This window comes from Oreochromis aureus, linkage group 5 (assembly GCF_013358895.1).
Source record: "Oreochromis aureus strain Israel breed Guangdong linkage group 5, ZZ_aureus, whole genome shotgun sequence".
NCBI lineage: Eukaryota > Metazoa > Chordata > Actinopteri > Cichliformes > Cichlidae > Oreochromis > Oreochromis aureus.
Genome location: NC_052946.1, coordinates 37,012,441 through 37,024,902, shown reverse-complemented (window position 1 = coordinate 37,024,902; position 12,462 = coordinate 37,012,441). Strand labels below are relative to the sequence as shown.

At 39.0% G+C, this 12,462-nt stretch overlaps 1 protein-coding gene across 1 annotated transcript; it reads left to right on the top strand.

The window, feature by feature from the left end:
• The first annotated feature begins 275 nt into the window (after nucleotides 1–275).
• Nucleotides 276–11,207, top strand: sec13 (SEC13 homolog, nuclear pore and COPII coat complex component). The gene is made up of 9 exons (XM_031726914.2): nucleotides 276–451; nucleotides 651–695; nucleotides 3,076–3,191; nucleotides 4,871–5,022; nucleotides 6,967–7,100; nucleotides 7,191–7,324; nucleotides 9,432–9,552; nucleotides 9,900–10,046; nucleotides 10,343–11,207. The coding sequence occupies exons 1-9, from the start codon at nucleotides 449–451 to the stop codon at nucleotides 10,451–10,453; spliced, it is 963 nt and encodes a 320-aa protein (XP_031582774.1). The 5' UTR covers nucleotides 276–448; the 3' UTR covers nucleotides 10,454–11,207.
• Nucleotides 11,208–12,462: the final 1,255 nt, after the last annotated feature.

Below are 12,462 nucleotides of genomic sequence, written 5' to 3'. Positions count from 1 at the left end.
AGACAAACTTAGGACAAGAAACAGACCATATTTAATGAAAGAGATATTTGTATATTATATATATATATATATATATATATATATATATATATATATATATATATACATATACATATGTATATATGTATTTGTATGTTCCATTCCATTCAAAAGGAGAAAATTTAACTTTTTGAAATGTTTTCACTAATCTAGGAGGGATCGGATTTTAATTTATTTAGAATGTGTTCATATTTAGCTTCTAAATAAGGTTAAGGTTAGCTCGTCAGACGCTTATGCGGAACCCTTGTTTACTGGTTGTTATTTCCGCCGGTATGATGTGCGGTGGGACTCGGTGGGAAACGGTTATCTTACTTGTTGCCACGTCGGAGTAGTCGGTGAAGCCGGGTTTCTTTTTTCTTATAAAGGAGGATTACTCGTGTTGTTCGGGGTTTCTGTGTCAGTCACGGTCATGGTGAGTTTGATAACTTTGCATTTAGGCCACCGGTGAAGCTGTTCGCTGACGTTTGTGGCATTTTCCCGGTTACCGTTAGCTGCTGACGTGCCCAAGTCCTACTAGCTCCTTAGCAAAGTGGCTAGTAGTAGCAGGAAAATCAATGAACATTTTAATTAATGTGCAGTATTTGTGATTATATAATGTTTGTTCATTTCAGGTTTCCGTCATTAACACCGTGGACACCTCTCATGAGGACATGATTGTAAGTTTTCCAGTTTTTTCCCCCTTTTTTATTTAACCCAAACTAGTTGCTAATCACAGCTGATGTTAGCCTTCTTGTTTTAAATACCTGTAAGTGAGCTTTTACGCGTGATAACTAGAGATACAAACATGTGTACAATGAAACGTCAGTAAGTATTATCACTGTAACGTGTCATCCATTGTCTTTAAACCCAGTTGTAACAAACTAACATTGCTGCGATCTGACACTGCTAGCTGATCATCAGAGACTGATACTGTTCTTTTAGGATCATTGTCCTAATTCATGACCCTCTTTCAGTTTTAGCTGTCGGACTGATGACTGCACATTTGACTCTAGAATAAAAAATATCTGGGGGTTTTCTTGGATAACAAAATTAGATTTGAGAAACAAATTTATTCAGTTGTTCAGCGGTCCTTTTAAAAAAAAAAATTAAGGCTCTTATCCGAGGTGAGATTATTTTTATCCTTTAAAAATTTGGAAGGAGCAATCTATGCGTTTGCCTTATTTCAACTGGATTCGCTTTATGTTGGTGTCAGTCAGTCCAGTTTGGCACGGCTCCAACTTGTACAAAATGCTGCAGCCTGTCTTTTGACTCGTGTGAAGAGACACCAACATATTACCCTGGTGCTTGCTTCCCTTCATTGGCTTCCAGTGCAAAATGAAAATTAAATTTAAAATCTTACTTTTGACTTAGTAAGCGCTAAATTGTCAGGCACCAGACTATTTGTCTGACCTTTTGCAGCTTTATATGTCCTCTAGAGGCCTTTGATCAAGTGATCATTTACTCCTTACCTTACACAAGTCTAGGATGGTTCATAGAGGGAATTGGGCATTTGTGGTTGTGGCATCAAAAACGTGGAACGATCTACCTCTCCACATTAGAAAGGCCCCAACTGTCAGTCTTTTTAAATCCCATCTTAAAACATATTTTTTCGCTTTGGCTTTTTATACTGCATGAGAGTCACCAATTCTTTTTATCCTAATTTTCTTTTAATTTTCTTACCTGTTGTTGATGTTAATGCCACTGTTTAATTATTACGTTGTACAGCACTTTGGTCAACTCTCTGTTGTTATTAAATGTGCTTTATAAATAAATAAATAATAAATAGAATACTTTGGTATACAGAGGAGTTTATGGTCGACTTGTAACTGCAGAGTTTCCATGTGCAGTGGCTGCACAGCAAGCCCAAATCAGCACCTCTTAACCATTTTGCTGATACGCTGAGTTTGGTTTTCACCAGACTTCTACACCTGATCTTGTCTGTCCAAAGAACATTATCCCAGAAGTGCTACCATGTTCTTTAGGGAGAGATGAGGCTTTTTCCAAACAAACCAGACTTGTTCAGTTGTGCTCTCTTGTGCATTTAACCGATGTTGGCCGATACATGTAGCGTCTCATAGAAACAATAGAGTGTACTAAGTTTATTTTAAAGATCTACTTAAAGTTTTTTTTAAACTGACTTTTTTTCACATGACTTTATATGTCACTATGTTTCATAAAGTCCAGACTACTAAACTAAGTTACATATAAAAGAACATTTGAGTTGATTAAATTAACAATAAAACCAGGATTGTCAGTGGGTGACGACACACAGCAGAACATCATCAGCCCACTCTGAACCTGTTTTGTGTTAATTCACACAAACAGTGATTTTCACTGTTGTTTGTGATCATTAAGTCATACATGATAAAGCACATTGAGCTGAGCTCCATCTTTGGCAAAGGCTATTAAAATAATAATTTCAGAAACAAATCATTAACAACTTGCCACTGATACCCTGTGACTGTTGCCACAGATACATTTGAACTTGACTTAGCTTTACTTTTGTGCAGGTTATAAACTGTAACCTGTACATTTGCTGTAGGACTTTTGTGTTTTACACATGTTTATCTGAAGTAACACCTCAAAAACATGAAAGGGACACAATAACATTAACTAACTGAAGAGGGCAATGGTAGACCAACATGTTCAATGAGGTAACGACACTGTTTGTGTCAAAGCCGGTTTTGAATACAGTACATTCATAGATATGGCTTCATTTCCCTGTTGGAAAGGACAGTCCGGCTGCTTTTGGCTGCTGACTACAGCCACTGAAAGCACATTATTTAGATTTAAGGCTGATTCTCCAGCAAAGGAAGATGTGCAAAAGCTCCTCAGTATCCGAACTATCCCTTTTAAGAGAATAAAGTATTTTCTTTTGACTAAATCATTGTTGCAGCATTTATCCTTTTTATTTTCTGTTAGATGATGTTTAAACTGAACAATCACCATGAGAATGAAAATATTAATAAAATATAAAATAATAAAATATTGTTTAAATTGAAAGGTAGAGGTGGAGGTTCTCACTCAGGTTTTTACATTTTGCTCTGTCTGTTTCAGCACGATGCCCAGATGGACTACTACGGGACTCGGCTCGCCACCTGTTCTTCTGACCGCACCGTCAAGATCTTTGACGTCAGAAACGGAGGGCAGATCCTTGTGGCAGACCTCAGAGGGTAAGAAGTAGGGCTGGCCCATATCTAGGGGTGCAACAATACTCGTATCTATAATGAACCGTTTGATACAGTGCTTTCGGTTCGGTACGCATATGTATCGAACAATAGAACATTTTTTATTTATTTTATCAACTTTTCTTTTGATGATGCTGTCTGTGTTGAGCGCTCAGTGGATTTGCACTGTTGAGTGCAGATCCACTGAGCGCAGCGGAAGCTAGCAAGACAGAAGCTAAGTTCGTTGCAACATGGCAACTGCCTCAAAGCTCCCCGAAATTGAACCTCCCCCACTGCTGAGAATATACCCCAGAAGAAACATATAGTATAGCTTTTATTTTGGAAAGAGACATTTCTCTGTAGTAAACTCTCTTTTCCAAAGATGAGTGATTTCTCGATCAGATAGATTTATTTTTCTTATTATTTTGTTGTTTCAGCAACATTAAATTTAAAAACTGTACTTTTGAGTTAAAATATATATTTATAATTTGAATAAATGACAAATTAAAAAGGCATGAACATGTTTTTGTATCGAAAAAATATCAAACCGTGACACCAAAGTATCGAACCGAACCATGAATTTTGTGTATCGTTGCACCCCTGCCCATATCATACCGTTCACGGTAATACCGGTATAATGTTGGGCAACGATAAGAAAATGAAATATCGCAATAGAATATGGATAAAACACGCATGCACAGTGTCTTTGTTTTCACATGGTGGAAAAAGCATGGCGGCGACAGAGAATGAGAAGGGCGAAAGCTGGTCGTTGAATGAAACGGATGAACCAGAATTGGTTTGTAAAAATGCTGCAACTTCAGTGGTGTGGAACTGGTTTAGCTTTCGTCCGTCAGATACACAACAAAGTACTATTTTTGGTAGAGCATGCTAGCGGGCCGTCGTTATTACCGTGTTTTTGGAAAATACGGCACACTTAAAATCAATCCTTTGATTTTTCTGAAAATCGACAGTGCCCCTTATGTATGAATTCTGGTTGTTTACTGACCTCGAAACGATTTTATGTACACGGCGCTCAAAAATCTGTCAAATGTTTCAGTACGACTTTGCTAAGCTACGAAGCCGCACCGCTTGATGGATTGTCGGAGCGTTACGGCTATCATAGGCAGGAGCGTCACGGAGTGATACGTACTGTGCTTCAACATAATATTACCGTATTGTGTGTGTTTAACCTCTTTTTAAGTTTTGTGGATATTTTACATGGTTATGCTGAGGATATGTCGGCCAGTTTCCACTGGAAATGCCTTTTGGTTAAACTGTCAGCAAGGAATTTGTATTTGCACTGTTAAATTTTTATATAACTTTAATGCACATAAAAAACAGCTGCTTGTTTAAGTGAAAATACATTGATGGTTTTTTTTCACTAATAAAGTTGTGGAGTTGTAAAGTATTTTTTTCTAGTGTCAATTAAATCGTCAGTTATGTCGTTATCGAAATTTTCAAATGTATATCGTGATAAATATTTTTGGTCATATCGCCCTGCTCTATTATGAAGCCTCAGCTTATTGAGCAAACCAAGAGGCTAAAGCTAAAAAACGAACTTGCGTCACTTGTGGTGATGAAATATAACTTGTTGGCGCTTTTGTCTGCTGTAATTTAATTGCCAGGTGACAAATCCAGGTACTCAGTGAAAAACAAACCTAATTTGCATCTCTTGTGTTTTGTAGCCACGAGGGTCCCGTGTGGCAGGTAGCGTGGGCTCATCCAATGTTCGGCAACATCCTGGCTTCCTGTTCCTACGACCGAAAAGTCATTATTTGGAAAGAAGAGAACGGATCCTGGGACAAGATGTACGAGTACACCGGACACGAGTCGTCAGGTGGGTTTGATACAAATTTAATCTCTATTCTTGTCTTATACATGCGGGTGGCTTCACACAAGAAAAGACCAGATCCTCACAGATTATTTAATTCATGTTCTTTGTATTTACAATTACAACACTACATTTAATATCTTTTATTGAACACTTAGGACATTTACTGGATCTCCACGGATACAAGAATAAATCCAGGCTGCTCAGTCCAAGGTTTTTCAGAAATTAACCAAAAAGGCCTTTGATTCATTTTCCTTATTCAACCTGTCACATTTTTGTGTCTGTATAATAGGGCTGGGCCGTATCATACCGTTCACAGTAATACCGGTATAATGTTGGGCAACGATAAATAAAATGTAATATCGTAATAGAATATGGGTAAAACGGGCATGCGCAGTGTCTTTGTTTTCATACGCACATGACGGAAAAAGCATGGCAGCGACAGAGAATGAGAAGGGCGAAAGCTGATCGTTGAATGAAACTGATTAAACAGAACTGGTTTGTAAAAATGCTGCAACTTCAGTGGTGTGGAACTGGTTTAGCTTTCGTCCGTCAGATACACAACAAAGCACTATTTTTGGTAGAGCATGCTAGCGGGCCGTCGTTATTACCGTGTTTTTTGGAAAATACGGCACACTTAAAATCAATCCTTTGATTTTTCTGAAAATCAACAGTGTCCCTTATAATCCCGCGTGCCTTATGTATGAATTCTGGTTGTGTTTACTGACCTCGAAACAATTTTATGTACACGGCGCTCGAAAATCTGTCAAATGTTTCAGTACGACTTTGCTAAGCTACGAAGCCGCACCGCTTGATGTATTGTAGGAGCGTTACGGCTACCGTAGGCAGGAGCCTCACGGAGTGATACGTACTGTGCTTCAACATAATATGTGTGTGTACTGTGTGTGTATAACCTCTTTTTAAGTTTTGTGGATATTATACATGGTTATGCTGAGGATATGTCGGCCAGTTTCCACTGGAAATGCCTTTTGGTTAAACTGTCAGCAAGGAATTTGTATTTGCACTGTTAAATTTTTATATAACTTTAATGCACATAAAAAACAGCTGCTTGTTCAAGTGAAAATACATTGATGGTTTTTTGCACTAATAAAGTTGTGGAGTTTTAAAGTAATGGATGCCCTCAGAGGTTGATAACAGTCTTTCTAAATGGTAGAAGGAAAAATCAAAGTCTGAATCTCAAACTTTAAGTTTTTAACCAAACTCATAGCAAAATGCCACCAAAGTTGAAGTATATGTAATAATTTTACTAACTAGTTGAATATATATGAAATACATTTAAATATTTTTAACTTTTAGTGGATTTTTCTGTATTCACATTATTGTTTTCACCACAAAGAAAATCACTTTGCTTTAGGTGTAAACACAAAATTTGGGTTGGGCAATGTGTTTTTAAAAGAAGATCCAGCATCACTGTCTGTGTAGAGACTGACCTTTTTTGTTATTTGTGGTGTATCAGTGTTATGGTTTAACCCTCATTTTCTAGTTCCTCATTTCTGTAGCTCCACTTTGTAATTTCCCTTCACCACAGTGTCTTTTATCAGACGCCTCACTCCTTCTGTGGGTTTTGGGGTTTTTTTTGTGGCTCTACCTTTCAGCCACTTTACCTTATAGTGGCATCTTACATGTTATGTTTCTTTTCAATTGCTCAATTTTATTGTAGTGATTATGAGAAGTTTTCTCAGTAAGTTGGTGTGTTTTGATCTAGAGTCCCTCTGGCTGTTTTTCCCCTCCTTCTACTCTTTTATTTGTTTCTTTTTGTCCCTTCCTCAGAAATACAGTGTTGTAGATTGTGTCCTTGGTAGATTTAGAAGGTTAACAGATCAGTTTGGTGTGTCAGCTCAGGAAATAACGAAGCACATTTTATTGCATTAAGATTTGATAGACTCCTCAGGCCTCCATCTCATTGAGTCTCCTCCTGTGTGTCCACAGTGAACTCAGTCTGCTGGGGTCCATATGAGTTTGGTCTAATCCTGGCCTGTGGCAGTTCAGACGGAGCAATTTCCCTTCTCACGTTTACTGGAGATCAGCAGTGGGACGTCAAGAAGATCAGCAATGCTCACACTGTGAGTCTTACAAACTGCTCTGAATGTTTGAAATGTCACTTTAGCAGCATCCTGCATTGGATGTAACACACTGTTGTGATTCTGCTGCAGATTGGCTGCAACGCTGTAAGCTGGGCTCCCGCTATAGTTCCAGGCAGTTTGATTGATCAGCCATCGGGACAGAAGCCAAACTACGTCAAGCGCTTCGTCTCCGGAGGCTGCGACAACCTGGTCAAACTCTGGAAGTAAGTGCTCATGTTTTCTGAAAATTTCTGAAGGAAATCACCCAGGATTTTACAGTTCATACCATAAGTGCATCTACTAAAACTTTTGGACACGTTCTAATCTCAGTAAAAAGGTCAAAGGTCAACTTTTCTGAAACCCAAAAGGATTTTCACATTTATACTATAGGTGCATACCAGGAGGTTGATGGGTAGCACTGGCAGTGTTCCTGCAACACACTCAAAGCTTCAGAAGCATTTAAGAAATTATTATTGTGTGGATGCCCTAAAAGGGCTTCCACACTATTGAGTTCCTGTTTCTCTTTATTCTTTATTTTTCTTTTTCAAGTTGCTTCCGTGCGTTTTTTGACGTTAACTACTCCCTCAGTTTTCACCTGATTGTCACCGTTCAAACTTTAAAAATTCTGCTTTTTCTGCTAATGGGTGCTATGACTTTTGGTGCTCATAACTTCTATACTTTTGAGATATTGAATTTTTTATGCAATATTTTTTGCCCATTTCTGCCACATTATCCGTGGGATCACTAGTTTTCCTTGCCGGTTTGAGCTGTGTTTTAGCTCAGTGAGATGAGCAGCCGTTCTCAGACTGGGAGGCCCGGGTTCAAATCCCGCTTATGCCAACAATTTTTTTTCAGTTCACAGTTAAACTTTTTTAACTCTTTTCAACACAAATTTAAGCATCTTCACCCCTTTCAGCAAAATTTTCAGTTTTTTTCTGCTGTTTTCAGAAAAAAACTCTTTTCATAAAAAAATTCTGCTCATTCACCTCTTTTCAGGGCAACATTCTGCTTCTTTCCTTCTTTTCTGCAGAAATTCTGCTCATTGACCTCTTCTCAGCAGAATTTTCACAATTTTCACCTCTTTTCAGCCGAAATTCTGCTTATTCACCTGTTCTGCAAAATTTTCAGCCTTTTCACCTCTTATAAGCACAAATCTCAGCTGTTTTCAGAAAAAACCTCTTTTGAGCAGAAATTCTGCTGATTCATGTCTTTTCAGGGCAACTTTCTGCTTCTTTACCTCTTTTCTGCAGAAGTTTGAGCAGCTTCTGCTCATTTCAGCAGAATTGTGAGTCTCTCCACCTATTCTTTGCAAGAGTGAGTTTGGCTCAGTGAGATAAGTAGCTGCCTTGAGACCAGGAGGGCCAGGTTCGAATCCTGCTCATGGCAAAAAAAAATTTTCAGCACAAATCCCAGCTTTTTCAGCTATTTTCAGCAAAAACATCTTTTCAGCAGAAATTCTGCTGATTCACCTCTTTTCTGCAAAATTTTCAGCCTTTCCACCTCTTATCAGCACAATTCTCAGCAGCTTCTGCTCATTTCAGCAAAAGTGTCAGTCTCTCAGCCTCTTCATTGGGAGAATGAGTTTGGCTCAGTGAGATAAGTAGCCGCCTTGAGATTAAGAGGTCCAGGTTAGAATCCTGCTCAGGGCAACATTTTTTTTTCACCACCATACAACTTTTTGCAACTTTTCATCTTTTTCAGCTTTTCAGCAGACAGCTTCAGTGTTAAGGCATCCACACAGCATTTTCGCAGGAAATGCAAATTTTTCTAGTTATTATTATTATTATTATTATTATTATTATCATTATCATTATAACATAGCTGTGTAAGACATGCACACTTGACCAATCAGAAGCATTGAACACTACAAAAGAAACCTGAGGAGTACAAACATATCTCAGTGGAACATAAATCAGATGTTTGTTCTTCAGAAAGTTTCTGTTCTCTGGGGAAAGTTCACTGATCTAGATATTTAATGTCGCCACAAACATGGTGATCCTTGTGTGACAAGTGTGGTAGTGGTGAGTGGAACCTCACAGCAGAAAGGCTTCTGGTTTAAAAACCTGGCTAGAGCCTTCCTGTGCCTAGTTTGCATGTTCTTTCAGTACCCTTCTGGGTACTCCTCCTTCCTCCCAGATACCAGAAGACACACTGGGTTAGTTGGTTATCCTAAATGGCTGAATCCAAGGAAGATACATTTCTTGCTTGAAGTATAGACAATAAAGCTCTGCATTTGTGTGTGGTTCAGGGTGACGTGTGGTCTGAAGCATTTTCTTGTTTTGTTTTTTTTCTTAAACCTAATTGTCACTGTTTGACACTTCCTGCCTGCAGAGAGGAGGATGGGCAGTGGAAGGAGGATCAGAAGCTGGAGGCTCACAGTGATTGGGTGAGAGATGTTGGCTGGGCTCCATCTATTGGTCTTCCCACCAGCACCATTGCCAGCTGCTCTCAGGTGAGATTTGATGTGATTACAAATGCAGAACATGCAATTTATTCTGCTTTCCAGCACCTAAAACATAAAGTGTTCATTCAGGCATTCTAAATACAGTTTTGATAACTTGGGTACAAGTTTTTCACCACTAGATGGAGCCAGAGTGTGCCTCCAGTTCAGTCAAGTGTGAGATTAAAGATCCACCAGTTCATAAGCGGGTTACATTAATCTGTAGTGCTTTATAAAATGTGGTATCGTATAAAAGCAAGTGTTATTGGCAGCTTGCAAAAAAGTATTTGAATAAAATCAAACCATTTCTGTTTTTCTTCCACTGGGGTTATGTGGGAAATTGTTTTCCATTCTTCCAGGATGGACGAGTATTTATCTGGACGTGTGACGACCCTGCAGGCAACACCTGGACGGCCAAACTGCTCCACAAGTTCAACGATGTGGTGTGGCACGTCAGCTGGTCGATCACTGGAAATATACTGGCTGTTTCAGGAGGAGACAACAAGGTAGAAAATACACATTTACACCAAATCCACATAAAATTATAGATATAAATTTATTTCCTTCTGTCTGACTTGGTTATATGCAAACTAAACATGCCACAGTCTGAAAGAATTTTATTGATATGGTTTTATCAACCTGCAGTGAGCTCTGCCCTTCCTTTTTTTAACCTTATTGATTCAGGATATTATGGCTGTTTTTCAAAGCTAATATTTAACTCTAAAGAATAAGTTGAATTAGATTTGAGCGCTGACTGATTTTATTTATAGTTGATTTATTAAACTATTTATGAACTTTTCAGGTAACGCTGTGGAAGGAGTCGATGGATGGTCAGTGGGCGTGTATCAGTGATGTCAGCAAAGGCCAGGGCGCAGTCTCCACCATCACAGACACACAGCAGAATGAGCAGTGACCCTCGAATAAAAAAAAACACACACACACCCATTACCGTGACCCCTGACCCTTCGATGATGACCCTCAGCCTTCAGAGATGAAAGAATAAACATGCTGGACATTTGGACTGAAAACAAGACGCCCACAGTGATGAAGCCTGGTCTATAATCTGAGTTTTAGGCTGAAAATCAACAAGGAGAATTTATTAGAGGGAAAGAAACCATTACAACTCAAAGAATCACCGCTTTCTTTATTTTTCCTTTGAAGTTTAAAAATGCGGACATAACTTTGTTCGTTTTGTCTTTAGCTTCATCAAAGTTTAGTTCTTCCTGCTCTGCTCCAGAAACATTCCACCTCCACTGCTGGAGAACAAAATTACCATCACCCTTAATGCTCCCAGCATCCTCAGGGGCAGCCGTCCTGACTTTCAACACTTTATTCTAATTACTGGTTCACTCAAATTGGCTTTGAGTGAACCAAGAAAACTATAAAAACAAAGCAGGTGAGCCCACCTTCACATCTAAAACAAACTCTCATGTTCTCATAGTGAAACAAAACATGACTTGACTGCCTGATTTGGATTTACATTTAATGATAAGTGGATAAATGTTTTATTCGGTAAAATGTTTGCAGACTCTTTTCAGCTGTTAAATGAATCATCTGCCTTAACAACCATGAATGGAGCGATTGTTTTTCTCCAGGTGTATAATCAGAATCCATTGATTTCTTTTTCATGTTTGATGTAATTAAATAACTGTTTAATATTAAAACAATTTTACTGTCTTTTTTCATTTATATAATAACCATGGCTAGGCAAAAGAGTCATTTTCTACTAACACACTCTCTTACTACAGGTCTCATTCATTAACACACATTCATAAATAGCTTTTTTGCCAAACATTCATACCCTTTGATGTATCTGGGTCAACTTGTAGTTTAGTATCTTGATCAAGAACACGTGGACATGCTGACGGGGAGTCAGGGATCAAACTCCTGGCCTTCCTGTTAATGCAATGACCCTAAGCCACAGCTGAGTGGTCACCAACGCAGGTAGATCAGTATGTTCAATATGGCTCAGATTTTAGTCCGGATATTTTTCCCAGATGCCTTTAAAAAATGCACGGCGTCAACGCGTTAGCGCCGTCCAGCCGCAGCACGGGGCGATCCGTGTTAACTTGCTAACCGAGATTTGCCGCGTTAATGCGGTTATGTGTATATATATATCCAGTTAAAAAAAAAACAGTTTGTGTTTGCTTCCACCTAAAGAATGGTAAATGGACTTGTTCTTATATAGCGCTTTTCTACTCTTATCTGAGCACTCAAAGCGCTTTATACAACTAATTCATTCACCCAATCACAGTTTCTAAGTTGTTAAATGCTTACTATCTATCATTCGCGAGCAACATGAGGTTAGTATCTTGCCCAAGGATATTTAGCATGCAGACCAGAGGAGTCTGGGATCGAACCACGAACCTTCCAGTTAGTAACTGACCTGCTCTACCACCTGAGCTACAGCCAAGAACACTAGTTCTTTTCCAGCTCTGTCTGTTTTTACCGCTTCTGGGGGAAATATGTAGATATTTATCTGCTAAATGCTCCACCGTGTGCACTAGCTTTTCTTTAACCGCGCTGTTTAGCACAGAAGTTTCCTGTTGGGATGCAGAAACTCTCCCGTCAGTCACAGTTTACCTGCCGACGCTGCAGAGCCCTTTTCTTTGTTCTCTGCTTTTTCCGTGTGGCAGACAGTCCATGTTTTTTTTTTTTACCTGGGCGTTGCCTTTAACTGCCTGATTGGTAGCCAATCGCATTCTCGGCTAACAAAAACACTCTCCTCCTTGCGCATAGCTGTCACAGGTATCTGTCTCATTTGATACGCTGTTCCTTTTGTAGAGGCCGCCTGTTGTAGCGACTGCCTCCTCTGAGAAAACGCCAGGACCGGTATGCAACTTCTGAACTCATCATTTTTGGTTTGAACATAGTTTTATAACTGGCCTAACTGATGGTCAAACAGCTGTATAGAAATAAACG